This window comes from Typopeltis vanoorti, chromosome 23 (assembly GCF_054136105.1).
Source record: "Typopeltis vanoorti isolate ZY-2024b chromosome 23, IOZ_Tvanoo_1.0, whole genome shotgun sequence".
NCBI lineage: Eukaryota > Metazoa > Arthropoda > Arachnida > Uropygi > Thelyphonidae > Typopeltis > Typopeltis vanoorti.
This window is the reverse complement of record NC_143571.1, coordinates 68,709,083-68,736,656: the sequence shown is the minus strand read 5'-3', so window position 1 is coordinate 68,736,656 and position 27,574 is coordinate 68,709,083. Positions and strand designations below refer to the sequence as shown.

At 36.0% G+C, this 27,574-nt stretch overlaps 1 protein-coding gene across 3 annotated transcripts in view; it reads right to left on the bottom strand.

The window, feature by feature from the left end:
- The window catches only part of LOC150093934 (uncharacterized), a 513,542-nt gene that overhangs the window by 244,459 nt on the left and 241,509 nt on the right, over positions 1 to 27,574 (bottom strand). For all 3 annotated transcript variants that reach the window (XM_090412955.1, XM_090412957.1, XM_090412956.1), the window contains exons 13-14: positions 25,314 to 25,510; positions 12,357 to 12,434 (exon numbers count right to left, since the gene is read on the bottom strand). In XM_090412955.1, coding sequence (XP_090269081.1) covers positions 12,357 to 12,434; positions 25,314 to 25,510 — 275 coding nt within the window. The remainder of the gene's footprint in view (positions 1 to 12,356; positions 12,435 to 25,313; positions 25,511 to 27,574) is intronic.

The window sequence follows — 27,574 nt, the reverse complement described above, 5'->3', positions numbered from 1 at the left end:
ATTATCTCGTATGAAAGGGAAATTAAATCCTCCGGAAACCATGGATAATTAAAGAAACACACACACAAAATGAAACAGACAGAAAGAAAAAGAAACCAGAAATAACACTTATTCTTTTCTTCTTCTGCAGCTTCTCCCACTTTAGTGGGGTCACTGTTGATGATGAGTCTCCTCCACATCCTCCTGTCTTGGGCTGTCACCACATCCAGATTCTTCATCCTCAAGTCCTCTTCTACTAGCTCCCTCCATCTCTTATTTGGCCGCCCACGCTTCCTCCTTCCTTGCAAATCCATCTGCAGACCCTTCTTTCCACATATTCATCCTCCCTCCTCATCACATGACCAAACCATCTCAACCTTGCCTTCTGTATCTTCTCTCCTAAGTTTGTAACTTTCACTATTCCCTTTACATAGTCATTTCTCAGATGATCCTTTCTGGTCACACCGCACATCCACCTAAACATTCTCATCTCTACTACCTCCATCCTGCTGATGTTATTTTTCCTCAGGGCCACAGTTTCTATAGCATACATCATAGCTGGCCTCACTACTGTCATATAGATTTTGCCTTTCAGATTGATCAGCACCCTATTATCGCATAACACTCCAGCCATTTTCCTCCAGTTCCTCCAACCCGCTTGTATCCTGCGTCTCGCTTCCTTCTCAGCTCCTCCATCTTCTTCCACTGTTGAACCTAAATATCTAAAGTCCATCACCTTCCTGATGACATTTCCTTCCAGCTCCAGATGTCTCCTGTCTGCCGCCCACTGTGCAACACATATACTCTGTCTTACTTTTGCTCAGTCTCGTACTTCTCTCTTCCAGTACTTTTCTCCATCTTTCCAGTTTAGTTCCCGCTTCTTCTCTTGAATCTACACACAGCAGATGTCATCTGCATACACATTGTCCAAGGCACATCTTCTCTCACCTCCTCCGTCACCACCTCCATCACAATGTTAAACAGAACCGGATAATGCTGACCCTTGATGCAAGCCAACTGTTACTTGAAAACTTTCTGTCGGTCCCAGACAGGTCCGAACACTTGTCTTCGCATTTCTGTACATCTCCCGCACCAACCTGACATATTTCTCCAGAACCTTCTTCTCCCTCAGACACCTCCAGACTTCTTGCCTTGGCACTCTCGTATGCTTTCTCCAGATCAATAAATGCCAGATGTAGCTCCCATTGTTTCTCTCGAAACTTTTCCATCATCTGCCGTAACCCAAAGATAGCATCTGTTGTTAATCTACCAGGCATGAAGTCAAATTGTTCCTTTGCAATCTCCACCTCCTTCCTCAATCTTCCATCAAGAACCCTTTCTAGAATTTTCATTGTGTGGGACATCAACTTTATTCCTCTGTAATCTTTACAGTCTTGTGCATCCCCTTTACCCCTGTAGATGGGGGACAAGAGTACTCTCCCTCCATTCCTCGGGTATATTTTGCTGTTGGCAAACTTTCATGAACAGGTCCCACAGCAGGTCAATTCCCTCTTCCCCCAATGCTTTCCATGCCTCCACTGGAATCCTGTTGGGGCCCACCGATTTTCCATTCCCCGTCCTCTTCATGGCCTCCGTCACTTCCACTCTACTGATGTTCTGCACCATCCCCTCAGAAGGCTGCCCATCTTCTCTGTGAGTCCTTGCATTTTCCTCATTCAAAAGTCCCTCAAAGTATATTCTGCATCTGTTTCTTATGTCCACATCCCTCCATAATACTCTTCCTTCAGCATCTCTACATTTTGCTAGTTGGTAAATTTTTCTCTGTCCTTCCTTTGTTTCTAATTGATCATACAGATCTTGATATGCCATGGCCTTCGCCTGTGCCACAACTCTCTTGGCTTCTTGCTTTCTCTCTCTGCACCTCTCTATCCTCTTCCACTCTTGACTCATCCCACTTCTGCTTTGCCTTTCTCTTAGCTGTCACTGCCACTTGTACATTATTATTCCACCACCAACCTTCCTTCTGCTCTCTAATCTTTCCAGATGTCTCACCAAGCACCTCAATTGCACAGCACAGAATTACTTTTGAATTATGATTCCACCAATCTTGTACACTTTCCAGTCCATCCGAAATCCTCTCTAACACCCTCTCCCTAAAACGATTCCTCACACTCTCTTCTTTCAAGCGAAACCACTTAATTGTCCTCATCCCATGGCTTCCAGAGGTTCTTATCTTCGATCTTATTTTAAAGTCTGCGCACAGCAGTCGGTGTTACTGTGCCACTTGATCTGTTGGAATTACTTTACAATTTGTCACAACCTTAAAATGTTTTCTTCTAATCAAAATGTAGTCAATTTGTGAACTGTTGTTACCACTCCTAAATGTTATCAAATGTTCTTCCCTCTTGTAGAAAAACGAGTTCACAATTGCCAGATCAAACGCTGCTGCAAAGTCCACAACCCTCTCTCCTTCCTGGTTCATCATTCCCACTCCGTGGCCACCATGCACCCTTTCACAGTCTCTATTCTGTCTCCCTATGTGTCCATTCAAGTCTCCTCCGACAATCACCATCTCGTTTTCTTCCAGTTCCCTCATTTCTTCATTTAACACATTTCAGAACTCATCTTTCTCCTCTGATGTACAGCCAACTTGTGGGGCATATACACATAATATGACCACCCACTCTTCTCCGAGACCCAATTTCATTCGCATGATCCTGTCGTTCCTTCTACCCACTTCCAGTACTTTGTCCTTCATTCCGTCACACACCACAATTCCTACACCATTTCTTCCCTCGTTATTCGCTCCAGAGTTTATATCTATTTCCCAGTTCCTTTGCCTTTCCCCCCTTCCACCTTGTCTCCTGCACACATAAAATGTCCAACGTCCTCTTTCTCATCATGTCTGCCACCTCTCTTCCAGTCATGCTTCCAACATTCAGTGTTCCCACTCGCAACATCCTCTCCACCTGCTGGGCTCGCTTCTTTAACTGCACCCGCCCTTGATGCAGTAGCCCTCGTCCACTTCTCGAAGCTGTAGGGCGATGTGGCTGTGCATTGCTTAAGGAGTATGCCCTAGCCCTTATGTCATTTTCTCTTTGACTCATATCATAGCTAGAGCTGGCAGTGAAGTTTTACTACCGGATGCCCTTCCTGATATCAACCCTCGGCATTTATCCGGGCTTGGGACCGGCACCTATTGAGGCTAGCTTGCTTCCTTCAGTGGCTGCATAAGACCAAATGACTTAGCAAGATAGGAAAGATTCAACCCCAGCCCTTGAATACTTAATAGCATCAGGGAGAAGGAGCAAGGAGAGGAGAAAGAAGAAAAAAAAGAAGGGGAGGGAACAGTCTACAGAATAACATAAAGATGTATATTACATGAAGTAAGGCATGGTCCAGCATCTGGTACCTCGGTTTTGCCATGCCCGTACTCACTTTAGTGAGTACGGGCATAGCAAAATAGCACCTATTAACATGTGTAAATTTCATCGGTAATGAAATTAGAGCTGATCAAAAGAAGTCAGGAAACAGCCATTTATGGTGGGTGTGCATGTGCACACAAAATAGATGTGTGTGTGTGTACACACACACACACACACACACAATGGTGATGCATTTCTTCATCACTAGCAACCGACCTACCAGTTACTGGTACTGCAATCATAGGTCTCAACACTAACTGGATTCAAGTCATCCAATATCATTAGCAGCACGCCTCCTCTTCTCCTATCTTGTCTATCCTTCCTAAAAATACTGTACCCTTTATTTTCTTTTTGTACATGTTCTTTCAAGTTGTCCAACATGACACTGTTGGACAACTTGCAGATCTCTATTCTTCTCTAGTGCATTATATATGTAGACATCTTTGCATACATTTGATGGGTCCAAACCTGATGAATACAAAATCGAAATCGTCCTTTCCTTGTAATAATTTCCATAATAATGCCCATTCATGTCATTAGCACAATTACATAACATTGTCACTTTCACACTCATATTCTCACTATTCCTCCTATTATAATTTAGTTTCTCTGATTCTCTGTGTCAGGTCTCATACCAGTTGCTGGTTTATCAAGACTCCTGATATCCAATGCATTCAGATGTAAGTCATTCCTCTTATACAAATCTAATCTTCACTCAAACCTCAAAAAAAAAAAAAAAAAAAAAACTTACATTTCTTCTACATAGTTTATGCATTGAATCATTTGCCATCAATGCCCTTCTTACTATTTTCACTTTCTCACTTTTGCCTCTTCCAAAACCCCTTTCATATCCTCTCTCATACTGAACTTATCATTAGTTCAGTCATTGGTACCCACTACAATTATGAGCTCGTTTACTTTTCTTTTCTGTTTTTGAACTGCTTGTGTTATATTTTTAATTTTTGCTCCTGGAAATCTTAAAGTTATAATCTGATTATCAACAGCATGTTTTATGACTGAGTTGTCATATCAAATAACATCATCTTTTTTACAAACAATGTTACTCACCTGATTTTCGTTACTTACTGACTTACCTGATTTCATTTTTTGTTGTTTCTTATTTTGCTGCTTAATTTTCTTTACGTCCCTGTGTTCATTCAAATGCATCTTGACTTTCTGTAATTCTCGTGTTGTCTCTCTCTCTCTGATAATCTGCTTTAATTTCACTATTTTGGAGGTTAATTGATTTTCAATAACCTCCTTAGTGGAGCAAGTCTACTTGTTCTCGACCTTCAGTGTTCCTCTTAGCATTACATTTCGTGTGCATTTTTGGCATCATTTTAAATTATTTATTATTGTAATATCTTAAAATAAAAATAAAAAGTGTTTCATAAAAATATGTTATGAAACACTAAATACATGAAAAATAGGAAAATGTACACTAACATACATAAAACACTACTTTTCTAAAGGAAAAACCACAATAAAACAGATAAAAAATCACTAATTTTACACAACAGCTCTAAATTTACCAACCAATCACAATGTAGCCTTGAACTTTCCCTCGATGAGAATCTCTCAAACTTTTTTCAGGAGAGGGGAAGAGAGAGAGAAAAACATTTGTTATGATTTAGGTTAGGCTGATGCACAATAAGTCTCACTGTCCATTTCCCCATTATGATATTTGTTCACATCACTCTACTTGATATTGCCTGCCATTCAAGAAGATTAGTTATAGTATTTATAGCTGAATACTATAAATACTATAACTACTCCTTTTCCTTTATTGTTATTGCCTGAATATAACATCTTGTATTTATGCTCAGAAAGATCTCACCAGTTTTTGTCTTTTTTGTTTCTCTCATCCCTATTATGTCAATCAGGTACTTATCCGATTCCTCAGCTAGCTCCATTTCTTTGCCATTCAGGCTTCTTATGTTGATATTACCGATCTTGAACTCTGGTGATGTTGAGTTAAGGTAAGTTTTAGGATTTGTTCCAGGAGCTGCCTTTTTTGCTGTTCGCCCTGGTTCCATGGCAAAAACAACGGGGGGGGGGGGGGGGTATTTAACCAGGAGATGTGTGGTTTAAGCGAATAAGAATACAATTTGGTCGGCTAAATCCCAAATTGCCAGCCTATCCCTGTTCGTTCAGTATCCAGGTAGATTCCATTACAAATTTCTATTTAGTCTATTTAAGACTAAATATAGCAAGTAAAACTACCATTTCTGTTTACAGTGATAACTTTCTCCCTGCTTCAGGAATCTTCTATGGCCACATTAATTTTTCTGCTTGTGAGAAAGCCATTATGCCTAAAATGTTATTTACTACTTCTTTTTTTTTTTTTTTTAAAGTTAATAAAACCAAAAAGCTTTAATGATTATATTTAATTTAACAATAAAATGAAAGTATTCATTGGCACCAAGAGTAGTGCTTCCCCTGTAGGGCATGACATGGAGCATTCCTTCTAGCTAACGATCCTTCAAATTGCTGAACAAAACACTGCTTTTCCAAAGGTTGTACCAGATCAGATTTTCACTTTACAAGAAATATTTGAGAAATCATGGGAATATAACAAAGATCTGTATTTAAGTTTTGTAGATCTGGAAAAAGCATATGACAAGGTGCCAAGAGAGAAGCTATTCAAACCACTACAGTTGTGTGGTGTCAGTGGATCATTATATCAAGCAATACTTAGTCTTTATTTGAGTTGTCAGAAGTTAGTATTGAAGGCCGTACAAGAAGATGGTTTAATGTAAAATCTGGTGTCAGACAAGAATATACATTAATCCCCTCTGTTATTCATCATCTATATGGATCACATTATGAAGGAAAGTTGTATTAAACCTGATATCAAAATTGGAGGTGTTAATCTCGGCTCTTTACTTTATACAGATGATGTTATACTTCTAAATAAATCCAGTACAAGTCTGCAAGATTCCCTGACTAATTGAATAACTGTTGTAATAAATTTGAAATGAAAATTAGCAATAATAAAACAAAGATAATCGCAGAAACATTGAAAATATCAACTGTATTGTGAATGGAGAACCTATAGAACAAGAAAACATTTTACCTATTTAGGCACAACTTTTAGTGAAGATGGTAAATTAAATATGGAAATAGACAACAGAATCAACAAACCTGGTATGGGAGGAAGTCAACTGATAAATTTATATGGAATAAGAGAGAAATTAGTTGTATACAAAACAGTGTTCAAACCAATTTTAATTTATGGATCTGAGAGCTGGGTTAGAAATAAAACATTTGACCAAAGACTTGAGACTGCAGATATGAGAGTCCTGAGAAAGATGAGGGGCATGAACAGATGGCATTAAATGGCAATATCATAAATAAAAAATATTAGGAAAGAACTTGACATTGTCAGCATCCAGGAATGTGATTGAAGAGCTAGTCTCAGGTGGTATGGTCACTTAAACAGAATGGGTGAGGAAAAATCAGCAAAACAAGTGTTCTCTGCCAGGTTGACTGGAAAAAGACCTAGAGGAAGACCAAGATACAGGTGGATTGATACAGTAAAAGGTGCCTTAGAAGATAGAAATATAAGATCTGATAATGCTGGAGTCTTGAGAGGTAACAGATTGATTTGGAAGGAAATTGTAGATAGGAAGTTAGTGGTGATGTAAGTTTTTTATGTAATACTATCATATCCTATACACCCATTGAGGAAACATGTCAGGAATTTGATGATGTAAAAGGGCTTCACAACTTTCTTTGAAAAGGCATTCATATTTAAAACTGCTTCTATGGAGAAGACCAGCTTCATCCCACTGGATGCCGTGTTTAGTTTCAATAATATGCTGCGTCATACCAGAGTTTCGAGGTTTCATATATTCAATGTAGTATTGATGTTCATTAATTTTTTTTTTATTTCCCTCCACAGAATGACCTGTCTACAATGTAAAGTATGTCAAATTATATTCACAAGGAATCAGCTAAGCACCAGCTAAAAATAGAGGTGACAGTTTGTCTTTTGTACATGGTAGCAGAAGAGAAATTTTGTTGATAGGAAATATGTGGGAATAAGGTGATAGTGCTTCAAAATTCTACCAATAGGTTCAGAGATACCAGAAATATAGGAATTTGACATTCTGCGATCTGTTGAAAAATTCTTAGGTGTTGGATTATCCGTGGATTATCAATTATGTGTGGATATGAGAAGGGCTGTAACCATTTAATTCCATTCAAGTTCTGATAGTGAGAAGTTAGGGAAATTATCAGTTTTATAAGGAATTGCCTTTCTCAAGAAATGTTGCAATATGAAAGTTATTCTTACATTTGCTAGATTTAGAGAGACAATTCGTTCACCTGGAGCTCAAGCAATCTATATTTGTACAAGTTTTTTCTTGATTCGGAATCAACTTCAAATGGCTAAAAAACATTTTGCATCTTACATTCAGTGTATTGTAGACCTTGAAACAAGGATTTCAGCTACTCTGGACGATGAATTACTGGATATCATTCTACATTTTTCTTAAAGGTCTTTAACTCGCTCTTATGAAATATTCATACAGACTAATGCAAAAAATATGAATCATTATACTGGAAGCAAAAATTTACTGCTGACAACATTCCTACGAATGTTGTCAGCAGTAAATTTTTGAAATGGGTTATTAACATTTCTACTGGGTTATTAACTCTATTAAGAAATGGGTTATTAACATTTCTGGATGCCCATTGTCTAATGCTGAGATTAGGGTGTTAACTAAAGGCCATGATTTATTATGCAGAAAAAATTGATTTTCTGCATAATATCAAACACAATGTCAGGATTTTTAAGCAAAGATGCTAATAAACTAAGCTTTGAAGTTGCTGCTTTACTCTTTAGAAGCAATTTATCTCCATTTATTTTATCTAGTACTGAATTCAATATCTTTTGGTTACTTTCATTAAGACAAAAGGACCATATATCTATTTTGAAAGCAGATAAAGGTTTCGTGTTTTGAGTGTGAGGAGGAAGATAGACTACCTTTTACAGAATACCTCTGCATATCAAGAAATTAGTTATAATCCTTACAAAAACAATTAGATAAGCTCCTTGATGATGTTGTTAGTCAGGATAAAAATACTTTGTATAAATCATACCGATTTTGTAAGGACTCCTCGTTTATATGGTTTCCATAAATTCATAAAGAAGGTTGTCCAAGTAAAACCCATTGTGAATTGTATTGATTCTCCCACCAATAGAATTGCTAAATTTCTTTCACATGTATTAACTGCACATAATGTACAATCCAGATCATCTATCGAGAATTCCACACATTTTCTCAAAAAAATCAAGAATATTCAAATACAAGAGTTGGGTATGTTAGCTTTGACATTGTTTCTCTATATATCAACATTCCGTTATCTGACACCATTAGTTTACTATATGATAGTCTCATTTTTATTGTCTGCACAAATATGTATTTATTTGTGCAGACAATAAAAATAATGATAATAAAATTTATTATTATTATGCCATATGCTAAATAAATAAATACTACATGATAATTTTCCTCATGATTCTGTGAAGATTTTTGCATTTGTTATGCAATCAGGATATTTCAGTTGGAAAAATGAGATCTATGGACACGTTGAAGGCATTGCCATGGATTGCCCTCTATCTTCTCCACCTTTGGCACTATTTTTTCAACCATCTGGAAGATAACATATCATTATCCATTCATTCCCAACTCTCTCTTTGGTTTTGTTATGTTGATGATATTTTTGTTGTTTATGTTGGAGTCTTGACAAGTAACAGACTGATTTGGAGGAAAATTGTAGATAGGAAGTTAGTAATGACGTAAATTTTTCATGTAGTACTATCGTATCCTGTACACCCCTTGAGGGTACATGTCAGGAAATTGATGATGTTTTTGTTGTTTGTATTACAATATTACATCACTCACACATTCAATTCAACATCGAAAAAGAAAATCCTGGTAGTCTACCATTCTTATTTACACAACCCTTGGTGCTTTGTCAACCAGTTTATCGAAAACCTACCTTTACTGGCAGACTTTTGGTGTTATCATGTGTTTCAAATTGGTGTTATCAAGTATTTAATTAATAGAATACATAATGTGTGCTACTCTCCCTCAAGCTTAAAACAAGAATTTCTCACTATTAAAACTTTAATGGAATTAAATGGTTACAACCAGTGGTGAGATATGGAAATTTTAACAAAGGGCTCGCATCGTCGAGCTAAAAAAGCCTAACTTAGCCCTTATAATACTTATATTGCGACTTTATAGAGCTTCTGACAGATATGATATTTCCTGTAGGATATCAATCATTAATGCTAGATCTTTTAAAAATTCCAAATTGAGAAATCGGTTTAAAAAGCCCTTATATTTATCGTTCGATGCAAAATGCATGCATGAAGCTGGGTAATTTCTCAAGAAAGCAAGAGCCGTTTAAACTGCAAGCTGCCCATCGTGGTCCACGGCCGATCTTTAAAATTTCGATACCAAGGTCTTTTGCAATCGTATTTAATTCTCGTTGATTTTTTGGTGATTGATGATAAAAAGCATATAATTTATCCATAAATATTTTAAAATGATTTATTTCTTTAATGTTTTTTTATCGAATCGTCTAATGCTAAGTGTAAACGTCGAGCGCAATGCCAAATCAAACATTGGGAAATGTTTGTAGAAGTTTGATTGTAACACCTGATTTGTTTCCTAACATTACACTAGCTCCATCAGAACAAAATGGAATGAAATGATTTTTTAAATAGTTATCAGAAAATCCATATGAATTTAAAGTAGCAATTATAATAGCATGAATACATTCCACGGTGGTATTTTCTAGTTCTACAAGATTATTAAACAAGAAGAACAAGTGGCTCACAAATATGAGAATCGCGCGAGCCCCTTATAGCTCACCACTGGTTACAACCCTCATCAAATCCAGTAGATAGTTGACTCCTATGATTCAACACCTAAAGATTCTTCAACGGACAATCCCCTATATTTCTGGCATCTCTAAACCTATTGGTAAAATTCTGAAGCGATATCAGCCTATGCACACATATTTTCTTATCAACAAAATTTCTCGTCTGCTACCATATACAAAAGAAAAACTGTCACCTCTATTTTTAGTTGGTATTTAACAGATATCTGGCTGAAATTAATAAAGAACATCTTGGGATGCAGAACATATAAGGAACTTTTTCGAACAGCAAGGAATAGAGAAGACTGGAAGATCCTGCTCAAGAGAAGACTCAACCCATCTTAGACGGAAGAGAAGAAGAAGAAGAAGAATTTAACAGATTCCTTGTGAATGTAATTTGACATATGTACTTTGGGCAGTCAGACCATTCTGTGGAAAAAAGAATTAATGAACATCAATATTACATTCAGTACGTGAAATCACAAAACTCTGGTCTGACAGAGCATAGTATTGACACTAAACACAGTATCCAGTGGGATGAAGCTCGTCTTCCCCATAGAAGCAGTTTTAAATATGAATGCCTTTTCAAAGAAAGTTGTAAAGCCTTTTTACATTGTCCTAAGCTAAATGAGAATGATTGTCTCTCTCCCAAAAGTCTGGGAGATGCCCAATTTATATAAACATCAAAAACAGTTTTAATATTATTTATATTAATATTAATTTCTAGCTTGTGGCAACACCATTTTTAACTGTTGTATGTACCCTGTATTCTTGTTCTATATAATAATAACAACAACAACAATAATAATAGTAATCCTTGTGGGAAAAGGCAAGGATTTCCCAACTATTTGTCTTAAAGTGAATATCTGATCCCAACAATCTGGCCTGAATCCAGCATGTTCTTCTCCAAGCTTGGTTACACAATTTTTTTCTTAACTATTTCTCAAGAATAATTACAGAAATCTTGTATACAAAATTTGTTGAAATAAATTTTAAATTATGAATCTGGGATTGGGGTAAGAAATAAAATAGTTTATCAAAGACTGAGACCACACATACTGAAGTTCTAAAAAAAATTAATGGAGTGAACAATGGTAGAATTGTTTTAAAAATGAAGATATTAGGAAGGAACTTGACAATGCTAGCATTCATGAATACGTGAGCAGAGCTAATCTGAAGTAATATTCCCACTTAAACAGAATGTTAGCAAAACTGGTGTTTGATGATAGGAAAAATACCCAGAGGAAGATCATGAACAAGGTGGGTTTGACAAAGATGTGCCTTAGAAAACTGAAGGAAACTATCATAGTATGCTTCTCCTCCTGAGAGTATATATCAAGAATTTTATGATGAACATTCTTTATGCTGTATAAGAGAAAAAACATTATTATGGATTAAATATGGTATTTCTCTTGAAGTTCAACTATAAGTATTGTTCAAATGAGGTAGGATGTAAAAGCATGTGTTTCCTACAATATGACACAGTGATCTGAGAGCAACCTGGCAACGACAAAAGGGTTACTGGAAGTTTTTTCACTTGACTATGCTACCAATTAGATATTTGGTTTAATCCTTTATCCAAGTGTAAGCAAACAAAGTTTTGCTTTGTTTGCTTACACTTGGATAAAGGATTAAACTATATATGTAATTGACAAAAGGGTTAGTTGCTGCTGTTAGCTTTGTGAATCACATCCAAGAAAAGGGTGTGACCATATATCGTAGCAGTACTGCTAGAAGAAAAAAGGTTAGGTAATCTGGAAATCCTGCTCTGATGACTAAATATGGAACTTTTTTTTCCAACCTCCAACACTTTAAGCCTCCAATAAGCAGACTGATGGTGGTAGTCTTGCATATCATCAATGAAATTCCATACCCAAAGCGTGTGTTTCAAAAATACAGAAATACAAAAGCATGTTAGTTGGAGAGAAAGGACATTATCACTCAACCAACATTCAGCAACTGCCACAAATTGCATGTGAATTCTAATTTTTTATTACATATGTGAAAATGCAAAAAATATATGCTAAATAATAATAAAATTGTTACCAAAGTAGCAATACAAAATAAAATTTTAATCTAATAAATTTATCTTACTTTATATTTCTTTGGAGGACGACCACGGGGTTTTTTTATCCCTTCATTTTCTACATCAGTTAATGATTCTAAGGCTGCCTATAATTAAGAATGATATGATAAACTTCTAAAATAAACCAAAAGTGTTTAAACAACAACATATGTCTGGTACAATGATTACTTCCTATGATGATAAGTCTGTTTTTTTATTTATTTTTTGAAATGCACAGTAAATAACATTTGGTAAAAATAATATTTATCTCTACGCTATTTCCGATAAAACAAGTTTACTGGTTCTCAGAATTGCATATAAATAATATATGCCAATGCTATACAGAACTGAAAAAGCAACTTAAAAATGAATTATTTACATCTAAAGATGTACGGAAAATAACTGACTATTGTGTAGCAACTTATACTACATAGTAGCCAAATTTTAATTCATCATCATCATATCTACTCATCCATCCTATCCTAGGATGGGTTGATTGCCCCAATGAGGAGGCTTACAGCTAATTAATGCAAATATGGGTTGCCACTCCTTGCTGCATTCCCTAAGGACAGTATTTCTGAAGTAGTCCATATGTGTTCACAGGATCAGTTTGCCTGTTCTGGGGAATGGAAAACCCAAGTTTCTGAGTGAGAAAAAAAACAAAAAAACACTACCTCTGTATGAGATTGGCTAACTCACTTTCATTGAAAGAGACCAGATAAATGTTCCTCACATTACTGACGGGAATTGAACCCAGGTCTTTCCAAAAGGATTTCATTTATACTGACTGAGCTACAGAAGCTCAAATTTCAATTAGTTACTTAAATTTCTTTATGCAATGAATGTCTGAAATGTTTGTGATATTTCTGTACTCTTACACAGTTTATACATGTAGCAAAGATATAGAATTTTATTTTAAAAAATATAATATATTTCATCCAATGTAATATGGACATCATCACAGAAAAGCTGGCAACGATATTCAAAACATGAAGAACAAGAATGAGTCACATATCATGTGCTAGCTCATTTATTGGTAGCAGCTGAGTTAACAGGATTACACTATCAGAGTTCAGAGAAACAATTGTAAAAGCTTCTGCAATTAAATAGTCAAAATTAAAATTTAAAAAAAAAAATATTATTATGAACAGTTAATGGTAATCACTTCAAAAAACTTTCAGACTGGCATATAGTCCAAAATGTTTTTTTACGGTTAAAGTTCAGACAATCTCGTAGTGTTTCATGTTTCCAGAATATCCAATTTGGAAAGAATTTCAATAACTTACATTAAAGGAATGTCTGAATGGAATAGCATGAATTATTTGCAAATTCAATCTATACAACTCCTTCAAACCAAATTGGAAGCTTTCTTCTTTCTTACAATCTACAAAGTTATTGATTACCACCTCTCTCCTTATCAGGTGTCTATGTACCTTGCTCATGTCATCTCTGCTACTTTGGAAAGCCTGGCCACTCTGCTTTGAAAAGAATATAAGACCATCAAGCTAGACTTGTCAGATTTGAATCTGACAAGTCTGGCCTTGCATCTCATACTACTGACACTAGACAGAGCTCTTTGGACAGACAGTTCTTCATTCCAGCAGGATCTGATTGTCTTTTTTCTTGAAGCATGTGAAACATTATGAAATGTTTCCAAACCTTAACTACTCTAATTCAATCAATCTCAAAGTATAGGGAAGTGATTACCATTAGCTGTTCATAATAATAATAATAATAATATATATATATATGAACTAGTAAGTACATACTGAGTGACTCGTTCTTATGATTAATGTTTTTAATATAGTTGCCAGTCTTTCTCCTTCTCCCTACCAATGTCCATGCTATGGAGGATGAAATACACAGGAGTTTTTTAATAAAATTTTATGTTTTTTCTGCATGGCTGTATAAGAATCTAGAAATATGTCTGAAGAGAAATGTGCAATAAGGGTATACACATTATCTCCACTATTATTCACTATCTATATGGCCCAGCAAAAATGAAGGAAAGTGGTATTAAATCTGATATCAAAATTGGTAATGTTAATCTTAGCTCTTTACACCTTTTGCAGATGATGTTATATTTCTGATTAAATGAAGTATAAATCAGCAAGATTCCCTGATTAAACTGAATAACTGTTGAAAGTTTTTCCACTTGGTTATACTATAAATTAAAGATGCCAAGAAATTATATTCTTGTTTAATCCTTTATCCAAGTGTAAACAGACAAAGTTTGCACGTGAAGTGCTACTTCATGTGCAAACTTTGTTTGCTTACACTTATACAATTATATAATTTCTTGGCATCCTTAACGAATAACTAATGTAATAAATTTGGTATGAATATCAGCAATAAAAAAAAATAATAAAGGCAATGAAAATAGGCAGAAACATTAAAATCATCATCTGTATCCTGAATGGTGAATCTATAGAACAAGTAAAACATTTCAGCTATTTAGGCATAATTTTTAGTGAAGATGGAAAATTAAATATGGAAACAGATAAGTACCTTGAAGAGAACAGTACCTTGTTCTCTTCCTACCTGGTTTGGTAAGAAGAAAGCTGAATAAATTTATATGGAATGAGAATGAAATTAGAAAGTGAAGAAAGGATCATCTATGATCCTTTCTTCACAGGTTCATTTCAACCTTTATCTCATCTGAGCTTCGTGTCTCTTCTACAGGTACTTCCACGGTTACTGCTCCAGTGAAATGGCAAACATTATTCCTCCACTAGCTGTTAGGCCTGTTAAAAACAAGAGCAGCAGCTCATCAAACCTGCATCTGTTCTTATTTATTCTCTGTCCTTTGAAACAGCCTTTCCCCATGATGTGTTTCCCAACTACACCTCTTTAAAAAGAATGTCAACAGGTTTCTTCTTTCCCAATCTTTATCTGCACCTCACATATGTTAGTGATGTGCTATAGGTTCTTGTATCTCTTGTGTGTGAGATAAATATAACAAAGATAACTCAAGTCGAGTTAGGGTAGAAACTCATGAAAGCAATAACGGTAATAACGTCTTGTGTGGCAGAGAGTTTGAAGCTATCTGGCGTAAAGTGGAAGTTAACATGATGAAATATATGGTGGAGGTGTTGCTATGGACCTGGCAGTTCAATTGCTGGGGATGAAGAAATTACTCTCATGAGTACTAAATGAGTAATTATTATGGGTAACTTAAATTACCCAAATATTAACGGGTAGCAGAGAAAACTCATGATAAGAACAAAGGAGAGTTTATTGAGAAGTTGCAAAACAACTTTCTCAGGGAGCATGTAAAAGAAGCAACTCAACAAGATGTGATCATAGCATCAGAAGTGTCTCAGTTAAGAATGTGACTGTTTCGTCAATAGTTGGTGACAGTGATCATGCTATACTGACTTTAGAAGTAGCCAACCATATGGATGTTTCAATCGGAAAGGTCATATGCTGAACTACAAAGCTGGAAATTATGACAAACTCAGGAGAATACTATCTTTGGTTCTATGGTATCAGTTACTGAATGGGAAGGATATGTCAGCAGAACATGAGAAGCTTTGAAAAGATGCTAAAATGATGTGTTATCTGAATATGTCCCTACAGTTCAAACCACAAACAGGTTATGAGAGAAGTAGTTGTACAATCTTATTAAACAAGATATTCCTAAAATGATGGCGGGGAAAGAATATCATAAGAATAAGAGTGAAAGGAGTTATGAAATATATAAAACACAGGCCAGAGAAGTTACAACCATTTTAGGAACACAAAGCTGGATTGTGAAAATAAAGTGGTGTGTGCTTTGATCATCATTGTTTAATTAATATATAATATCAATGATATTAGGAAGGGACTGATAATGACATTGAAGATCTCCTGCCAGGAAGGGAATGACAGGAGATCATCAGTTGTCTAAAAGCAATCAGAATGCTACTGGTATACAGCACTTACACAATGACTAATAATCTGAAAGTGTGTGAAAGTGATAACAGCTACTGGTTCATCATTATTAAGTGTCAAGTTATGCACTCTGGTGTGATGAGATTTCCAATGGTATGTTATATAGGTGGGATTATTCTGCAAGAAACCAGTGAGCCTACGGATCTTTTTAGTTATGGTGGAGAGGAACTTCAACTTAAGTTGAAAGGTCAGATAGTAAATATCACAAACATAACTCAGAGCATAACTGTAATGTTGAAACAAGCATTGACATATAATTATATGGAAGTCATTTTGTCTCTTTACAAGGCCTTGATATAACCATCTGGACTTATATGTGCAGATTTGGTTTCCTAGGTTCCAAAAGGATAAAGAAGCTGTGGAAAGGCTGCAAAGAAGAGTTACAATGATTATTGTTGTTATTATTATTAGACCTCCAGGGAGTCAAGAGCTTATCAAGGGAGACCATACATCACCTACACCAGCTGTCATACCTTATCTTATATGTACTGACTACTTCAACATACAAACTGTTCTCCTCACAGTTCTATGAGAGAAAAACGTGGCTCTTACCCCTTTCTTCTTTGCACTCAAACTTAACTTCTGCAGATATACCCTTTTCCTCCCCCCACCTTCCACATAATGAAGAATTTTATCAACCAATATCCTATAATGCCCTCTCAAAAGTTTATAGAGCTCTATCATATCACTCCTCTTTTCTTCTGTCTACCGGTGTCTGCAGTCCACATACTCTCAATATATCCTCATAATCTACATTCCATAATCCTGATATAATCTCTGTAACTTTTCTTTGCAGCCTTTCCATGGCCCTTATCCCTTTGGGATTATATTGTATTAGGATAATGGAATGTAAATTATGAGATTAGATTGGGAGTATGTTGACTGCAGGCATCAGTAGAGAAGGGAATGAAGGATGATATAATACAGGTCTCTAAAACTTCTGAGAGGATCTTATAGATCAGCTGATAAATTTCTTCATGGCACAAAAAGTTGGACAGAAGACATGCAAATTTCAAATTAAGTTTTCATGTCCCTTGATGAATCCTTGACTCTCTGGAGGTCTAATAATAATAATAATTTTGAAATCTTATATCAGCTGAAATAAATGATACTTATCTGATATCTTCATATCAGAATGAAGATCATTCTGATATGAACTAAACATGTGAAGTCAGAAGCAGAAGAATTAAAACCAACATGAAAATATAAGCATATCTATATCCACTACCTCCATCCATAAGAATGATTCACAGTATAGACAACTTCTTCTTCTGCAGCTTGTCCTGCTTAAGTGGGGTTACTGTTTTTGGTGAGTCTCCTCCACATTCTCCTGTCTTGGACTGTAACCCCATCCAAGTTCTTCATCCTCAAGTCCTCCTCCACCAGCTCCCTCCATCTCTTATTTGGCTGCCTGCATTTCCTCCTCCACTGCACATCCATCTGCATGATCTTTCTTCCCACACATTCATCTTCCTTCCACATAATATGACCAAACCATCTCAACCTTGCCTCCTGTATTTTTGCTCCTAAGTTCATAACTTTCACCGTTCCCCCTCACATAGTCATTTCTCAGACGATCCTTTCTGGTCACACTGCACATCCACCTAAACATTCTCATCTCCACTACCTCCATCCTGCTGATGTTATTTTTCCTCAGGGCCACAGTTTCCATAGCATACGTTAGAGCTGGTCTCACTACTGTTCTATAGATTTGCCTTTTAGATTGATCGGAACCCTCTTATCACATAGCACTCCAGCCATCTCTCTCTCTCTCCAGTTCCTCCATCCCGCTGGTATCCTGAATCCCACTTCCTTCTCAGCCTCTCCATCCTCTTCCACCATTGAACCTAAGTATCTAAATTCCCTAATCTTCCTGATGACATTTACTTCCAGCTCCAGATCTGTCTCCTGGCCGCTGTCCACTTTGCAACATATATACTCTGTCTGTCTCATACCTCCCTCTCTCTTCCAGTACTTTCCTCCATCTTTCCAGTTTAGCTGCCACTTTTTCTCTTGAATCTGCACAGTATCCGCATACAACATTGTTCAAGGCACATCGTCTCTCACCTCCTCCATCACAATATTAAACATTAACGGACTTAATGTTGACCCCTTGATGCAAGCCAACTGTCACTTGAAAACTTTCTGTCTGTCCCAGGCAGGTCTGAACTCTTGTCTTCACATTTCTGTGCATCTCCTGCACCAACCTGACATATTTCTCCAGTACCTTCTTCTCCCTCAGACACCTCCACTTCTTGCTTTGGCACTCTATCATATGCTTTCTCCAGATCAATAAACACCAGATGTAGCTCCCATTGTTTCTCCCAAACGTTTTCCATCATCTGCCGTAACCCAAATCAACCAGGCATGAAGCCAATGTTTTTTTTTGCAATCTCAACCTCCTCCTTCAATCTTCCATCAAGAACCCTTTCTAGGATTTTCATTGTGTAGGACATCGACTTTATTCCTCTGTAATTCTTACAGTCTTGTGCTTCCCCTTTACCCTTGTAGATGGGGACAAGAGTATTCTCCCTCCATTCCACAGGGTATATTTTCCTATTGGCAAACTTTCATGAACAGGTGCCCTCTAATTTTCCTTTCTTCATCCTCTTCATGGCCTCCTTCACTTCCACTCTACTGATGTTCTGCACCACCCCATCATAAGGCTGCCCATTTTCTTTGTGAGTTCTTGCATTTTCCTCATTCAAAAGTCCTTCAAAGTATATTCTCCATCTGTTTCTTATATCCACATCCCTCCATAACACTCTTCCTCCAGAGTCTTTGATCTGCCTCACATGTAAGATGTCCTTTGATGCCTTATTTCTACATTTTGCTAATCGATAAATTTTTCTGTCCTACCTTTGTTTCTAATTGATCATAAAGATCTTGATATGCCATGGCCTTCGCCTGTGCCACAACAATCTTAGCTTCTCACTTTCTCTCTCTCTGTTCTCTTCCACTCTTGACTCATCTCCCTTCTGCTTTGCCTTCCTCTTCATCGTCGCTGCTTCTTGTGCATTATTATTCCACCAGCAACCCTCCTTCTGCTCTCTAATCTTTCCAGATGTCTCACTAAGCACCTCGATTGCACAGCTCAGAATTCATAGTATAGACAACGGCAAGAGAAAAAAAAATGTAATTTAACTTGTTTTTTTTAACTTATTTGTTAAAAAAACAAGTTATTTGTTATTTTTAACTTATTTAACCCAGCATCTTCAGACAGTTCAATTCAAACAATTCAAATTGTAAACCAAAAAGAACTAATATCTAAAGAAGATATTGCCTAGTGGCCAGATAACCATAAAGTAATGAGAAGTCAGGCTAAATTTGGTCTCAGAATGACTGTCTCCCAGAACTTTGGTAAATTAATTCAACCAAACCTGTTGAGGTTAGGTTAGTGCTTCGAAGCCATGCTGATTCTAGACATAGAATTTCAGACCTATAATAACCTCTATATAGCACAGGCATCTTCTTCCATTTAATCCTAAGTAGGGAATAACCAGAGCATGGTTTGCAAAGGCTGACATTAACTGATTTACCAGTCTGTCTAACATAGGCTGATTTGCAGGAACAAGGAACTTTAAACACTTCAGGATGTACAAGAGTTGATCATTATTAAAAAGAATGAAGGTCTAGATGAATGAATTGCTTCAAAGTGGCATAGAGTTTATATTTGTGAAGCAATTTAGCTATATTTCATTGTGTACTCTGAATATAAGAGATGGGAAAGACTTTGATATGATCTTGTGTATGATGGTTGCAAGACAGAGTGTATGAAGTATTTTATAAGTTACAGCCATTAGCTAAATTGTAGATTTAGATTTTCTACAAATGGATAATTAACCATTAGGTAGTCATGCCACCAGTGTGTCTAAAAATGGGAGACAAGTGTTAATTTATTTTTCTAGTGTGAAGTATATTTTTGGAAGTTGACTGTTTAGATGCACTAAAATGTATCTAATGTATCTAGGCCACTAGGCATTTAGCAAACATATTATCTATGTAGCATAACCAAAAATTGCTGGGTTATATGTATTTGTTGAGTGGCTGGTTTTCAAAATATTTTGTATAGAAATTGACTATTGGGAGAGGGGGTGAAGAGGTGAAATCAATCAGTACTATCTAGCTATTTGTATATTTTTCATTTTCATGAAAAATAACCAGAATAAATGGTAAATCTGAAAAATTCAAATTTCAAAGAGGAAATATGGCTTGATGGGGGTGAGGATCTCTATCAGAGGTAAAGAATGAAATAATGTCAAAGTTGACAATGATGTCAAAATGTGTCAGGATCATATTTTTTATTAATGTTTTAAAGTGAAGAGAATTTTTAATAAATGAGGGCTAACTGTCTGGGGGGGGGGGAAGTGATTTGAATAAATGTTTGGCCAGTTTTTAAGTAGGCTGTCTTTGTCATCAATTACTGAAAGGAGAGATATTAGATTTTTGAACTTTAGGGACCTTGTGGAGGCAGTACAAGATGAGTGGATATAATCAGTTACATCAGGAATACAAAGAAGGAGTCTCACTTAGTAAAGGTAGCAAAAGTGTGATATAAGCAGCAGTTAGCAAATGATGCTAAAAGAAATTCTAGGGAATTTTTTCTATATGTGGCCAGTAGAAGGAATAATGATTATGGGAGCATGATGTTTGTCAATGATAAACACTGAGGAGGATATAGTAGAGATGTTAAATGAGCAGTTCATTGAAGTACATGGGTGGTCTGAAAAGTTCTTGGTCTAACAATGAAAAAACAAATTTATAATTTCAAAATTATTTTTATTTTTCAATATAATCTCTGTTAAGAAAAATACATTTATTCTAGCGATGCCCCAGTGCAATTATCCTGTCCCTGTAGTGGTTCTCAGCAAGATCTGCAAAATATCCCTCTACAGCTGCCATCACCTCTTGATTCGAAGAAAAACGCTGACCAGCAAGGAAGAGTTTTAGTTTTGGAAAAAGATAGAAGTCAGAGGGAGCCAAATCTGGGGAATAGGGTGGATATTCCAACAATTCATAGTGCAGATCCCTTAATTTTCCCATTGCCAAAATACCTTTGTGGGAAGATGCATTGTCTGATGAAAGATGATTTTTTTCTTCTGCAAATCAGGTCTTTTCTCATGAATTTTTTCATCTAGTCTGGTCAAAAGATCGTAATAACATTCCCCGGTTATTGTTTTAATCTTTTCAAGATAATCAATAAACAAAATGCCTTTAGCATCCCAAAACACTGATGCCATGACCTTTCCTGCTGATAAAACTGACTTTGTCTTCTTTGGCTCTGAAGAACTGGCTTCTGTCCACTGTTTTGACTGCTGTTTGGATTCTGGTGTGTAATGGCGAATCCATGTCTCATCCATAGTAATAAATCGATGCACAAAATCAGTTTTATTCTTGTTAAAATGCTTGAAGCACTGTTCAGATTTTCACGTGAGTGCGTTTTTGATCTGCTGTGAGCAAGCGTGGAACCGATCTTGCGCAAAGCTTTTTCATTTGCAATTCTTCATGCAAAATATATCCTACACGTTCTTTTGAAATGCCTATAGTCTCAGCAATTTTATGCACTTTGACTCGCCAGTCATTTAATACCATATCGTGCACTTGAACAAAATTTCTGGTGTTATTACAATTTTTGGACGTCTTCCACATAAATCATCTTCAAGGCTGGTACAGCCACGTTCAAACTCAGCAGCCCATTTCTTAATTGTAGAAAATGAAGGAGAAGAGTGGTGCCCATAAACGTTTATGAACTTTGAATCAATTTCTTTTGGCATTAAACCCTCTTTTACAAAGAATTTTATAAATGCATGATACTCAATTTTATCCATTTCAAGGGATACGGACAACACTTTTGCTGTATAAAACAAACTACTTGATAGAATGACTTGCAATTTCAAATGGATGCTTATGACAGATGTACCAACTTTGAAAAAAAAAACTTGCCGAGAGTGTTGCCACCTATGGTCGAGGCCGAGAACCTTTCAGACCACCCTCGTATTTCCTCCTTGTAATTGTAACGTAATGCAGAATTTGAGAGCTGTGGTAATGGGAAGTGAGCAGGAGGTATATGAGGAAATTAGTACACTTGATGTCAACAAGGCCATTGGATTTGATGGTATATCATTACATGCCTTCAAGGAATGTTCTGGGGAGTTAAAAACACCTTGAGTGTACATTTTCAATGAGTCGTAGTCATTGGCTGTGCATGGGGGAGTGATATCCAAGAAGAGGAAAGTAATTAGTGGTATGCCCCAGGGGTCTGTTTTGGAGTCATTGTTGTTTAATTGTATGCAAATGACACTGGAAATGGCTTAAATGTCAATATACAGTTGATTGCAGATAATGCAAAGTTGGTGTGAGTTTTTAGAAGTAGAGCAGCTGTAGCTTTATTTAAAAAAAAAAAAAAAAAAAAAAAAAAAAAAAAAAAAAAAATAGACTGTCTGAATGGGCAAATCTCTGGGGATGTCAGTTTAATGTTTCAACGTGTAAAGTTTTAAAATTTGGGAAGCAAAGATGGGATGCAGAGTATAGGATTGTTGGAGATATTTGAGTTGAAGAAGATGGGGGGTTGTGGTGGATAGACTTGAAATTTCGTGGACATTTTATTAAAATGGAGGACGAAACAGTGGAATATGGGAATGATGTAGAGAACAATGACATGCAGAAGTAAGGATGTTTTGATTCCATTGTACAAGATTTCAATCAGGCCTCATACGGATTACTATGCACAGATTTGGTCACCAGTTTTTCAAAAGTATGATGAAATGTCGGAAGAGGGTCCAGAGATGACTGACTTGACTAAGTTGGTTTCTGATCTCAGGAGTGTGCAAAATGAGGACAGGTTAAGAGAATGCAAATTACAGAGCCTAGCGGATAGAAGGAAGAGGAGAGACACGATTGAGATGTATAAGTTGATAAGGGATAATTACCAGATTAATGTGGAAGAGATTTTTCATAGAATATCTGTGCATGCAGGAACAGTGAATGCATTTAATTTGAGGTACGATGAGCTGTGCATGTGAGAGTGGGACCTCCCACGATGAGGCTCTTGATTGCATGGAAGTCTGTTGTTCATGATAATAATAATTTATTATCTTTCAACAAAGATAATTTATACACTCTCTTTTCCTCTAAGATTTGGTAGGATCTCAATCTATAATCTGAAAGGTACAGTAGTCTTTTAGCTTTGGTTATGATCAGGACTCAACAAATCGTGCAAAATATGTACTCACTCAAGACCATAAGAATTCCATAAACTGATCAGCAGTGCTACATCAGTGTTTTTAAAAGTTAAAAAGATGTCAATTAAAAGTTATTTTTTATTAAATAAAAAATACTCTTTTGTGCAATCTGCAACTACTTGCCCCAGGTGAGTGGGTGAGCATATTTGTCGAGCCCTGGTTATGATAGTAATTTTATTGCTGTTATAAACTTTTTTTTAGTGCCACTTCTCTGTGCCATCTTTGAAACTGCAACTACTAAAGAATATGAAAAAGTTATGGACCATCGTTTAAAAAAATACAAAGTTCTCTAATCACCATAAATAGTATCAGCAGAAAGAAATTGGAAAATACTGCATGGACTTAATTGGTGTTACTGAGACAAAGACCAAAAAAAAATTGAGATTCTACTAAATAATAAACACAGGATGTTATATTAAGGCAATAATGGTCAAGGGGAAAAAAAAGGAGTAGCAGTAATATTCAACACCAAACATGAAGATAAACTTCTTGATTGGAAGGCAATGTCAAGTAGAGTTATGTGGACAAACTTCAAAATGGGGAAATAAACAATGAAACTTGTTTCTGCCTAAAGTCCTACAGAAAGTTTTAAGAAAGAAGTGAAGGAATTTTTCAAAACATTAGCAAAGGCAGACAATAATAATAATAATAATAATAAAAAAACCCAGAAAAGTTGGTCTTTGTTAGAGATCTAAACAGCAGAGCAGAAATGAATCCCACCAAGCATGCAGAAAAGTTTTCAGAAAATTTGAAGAAAAGGGGAAAGGCTAATAATAATGGTAAGTACTTGCTGGATTTCTTTTCAGGATATGGGCTAATCATTAAATACCATCTTCCAACATAATGATGTGCACAAGTTCAAGGCAAGAGAGAAGACAAGATGTAAGAAAAGCCTCTTGACTATGTTATTGATGACAGCAAAATCTACATGCTGGTTCAGGATAGAAGAGTTATGTGAATATCAGATTGAAAATAACAATATATAAGAATAAGATGAAAAAGAACTAAAGCTGAGCAGCTTTTACAGGTGAACTGCAGATTCAATTACACAAACATTATTCAAGAAAAAATGAAACAGTTTGCAAACAAGAACTAAATCTTAGTCTCAGTGGCACATTGAAAAAATGCTGATCGATTCACTAGAAAGACATCTGGTGAAGCTCTGCACAAGGACAGAAAGAAAAGAACACCATAGTGGACACAAAAAGTTTAAAGAAGCAGTCCTGGAAAAGAAGAAAGCATGTCAAAAGTTGCTATCAAAACAGAAGAAAGCATACTGAGAGTAAGTCAGCAGAGTCCTCAAAGAACATGGTAAGAGAGATAAGCTAAATGCAAAAGTAGCTAAACAGAACTTTGGGAAGGCTTCACTAAGAATATAGATAATAAACATTACGAAAAAATACAAGAATGAGTAACATTTGCCATTTTAAACTTTTCAGATAAATCTAACTATCATTTCACTGTAAAACAAGGCAATAGCAATATTGTATACTGACAATATGCATTATCACAGCAATTGCACTCTTTCATTTGTGCTAAATTTCTTAAAATTAGTATTAAACTGATATTATAACCCCATATTATTTTGCATAATACACTTAGAAGTTACCAAAATTCAAAACTGAAATGGCTTAATTAGGCATAGTCTGATGGACAAAGCAACCTTGTTGCTTACATACATTACTTCAGGGGAGTAGGGTTTAAAGTTACTTACAACATGTAATATTAAACACACCTAAAAATATTTTTATTTCTTTAAAAATAAATTGCTATCATTATTAAGAATGAATAGTAAAATAGTTGAAGTGCTACCCTAAGCTTTGAAGAATGAACTTTTTTTGGTGGTCTTCCTCTTCCTCTGCCTCTATTTCGTGTACGAGGACCAGCTCTATCATCAGATTCACCATTTTCTTCATCGTGTTGATTAAGATGTTTCTGAAGTTCATCTGATGAAGCAAAGCGCTGATTGCATTCAAAACAAGGCCAAGCATTCTCTTGTTCTTCTAGTGCTATTGAATAACATAAAGAACAAGTCCTAATAAGAATTGGTTTCATATATTAATACGAATTATGGTATTGGATAAAGAATAAAATGAAAATATTCCATTATCATTCAAAGCAGACCATGAAAGTATTAATTAATTAGTTTAATAATATTAAACTGATATATATATATATATATATATATATATATATATATGAATGTATATATTCTTAGCTGTAGGTATTCAAATACCCACAGCTAATAAGCTATTCATACAGCGTGCCTGTTAAGTAATGACACAAGAATTATTATATCAAAACAAAGAACTATATTTGGAACTATCAAAGATTATACATATTCCAAATAATCTCGCTTCAACCCCACACAACATTTACATCTGTCTCATATAAGTGTTCAAATGTATGAGAAATATATGAGTATGGCGGAAGTCCTGAACAGGAATCTCCTTTAATCTCTGGGGTAACACTACATTGGATGTCCTCGATGTTCACTTGAGCACTCCCCTTTCAAGACATAACTCATCTCTGGGAAAAGGAAAAAGTTGGCAGGAGGCAAATCTGGTGAATGAGGAGGCAGGGAAGATGTTTGATCACACAGATCACATTCTAAGCCATTTTTATCCATTCCCCCCCCCCTCCCCATGCCTCCTTAGTATTAAAGAATTTTTAATTTTTGGTAAGCATATGGATAATTGGAAAAGTATATTATCATGTTCTATGAGGAGTAACATGGGAATTTTCCCAGAAATAATTCCTATGCTCTATGAAATTTTTTTTGGAAAACTGACACAATTCCACAAAAGCTTAGCAATCTCAATGCTTCAAGTTCAAGATCAAAATCAGTTCAAGACAAAAATAAAAAGTACAACACCATCATCCTGAATTTCCATTCGAAAACCAATGCAGTGCTAACTGATGACATTTGCAGGCTTGCTGAATTGTGCATTTGACCCCAAATTGTCAGGAGTCACTGCTTTGGGCTAGCGATTACATGGAAAAAATGAACTTCCCAAACTTTATAAAGGTGACCTGTGATATCATGAAAAGCAGACTGGTAGTCATATCAGTTAGTGCAAACAATATAATACGAAGTGTATAATAATTTTTAACCATCATTACCTTACATTTTACAACACTGAATTGACAACCATTGTCCTCTGCCCACACTGTCAATTTATTTAAATCATCTTGTAAGATATCTACACCACCTTCATGAACTTTGTTCTCACTAGTTTTGCATCATTGGGGAAAAAAACTGAATCCCCCCCCCCTTTAAATCTTTTGTATATCATTAGCATACAAATTAAAGAGTAGTGGTCATAGTACAGAGACTTGAGGCACTCTACTAGTCACCCTCATTCACTTTGGTAGGAAGGGCATCATACACCACCTTCCAATATCTATCAGCCCATCCATGCTGCCAGTCTCATATCCATTCCCGTTTGTTCAACTTACAGTTGGAACAAATGAAAATGTAAGGATCCCAAAGATATCCTTACATAATTTAATTAATTTAATTACCTGTCCGTTCAGATTGAAAACCTGGGAAACTCTCAGCTCTTCATAATCATTCCTACACTCATACTTATCTATCCTAGAGGTGGCTAGACACATGCTTGATACCCCCCCCCCCCCATCCCTAGTTTCCCTGGTTTTGCACTTCCAAACTCTTACTGAACAATACTTTCTCCGAGCACCTAAATCCAAACCCATTTAAGTGAAGTCCACAAAGCACATACAGATCCTTGCATCCATCAAATTCACTCCACACATCTATAAACTGCACACCATTCCTCCTGCACAATTTCTCATTGACTCAATGGCAATCATAGTTCTTCTATTCAATTCTATCCTATCATACTGAGACAGCAGACTCACAATCTTTGCTTTCTTACTCTTCATTTTTGCTTCACTAACAACTCTCTCATATCTTCTCTCATTGCATATTTCTCATCTTTCAAATCATTTGTGCCAGCCAAAGCAATTAATTTGTGCACTTCTTTCTTCTGCATACTTAAAGCTTCACTAACATCCTTTATGTTCACATCTGGAAAACCTGCTTTCATCAC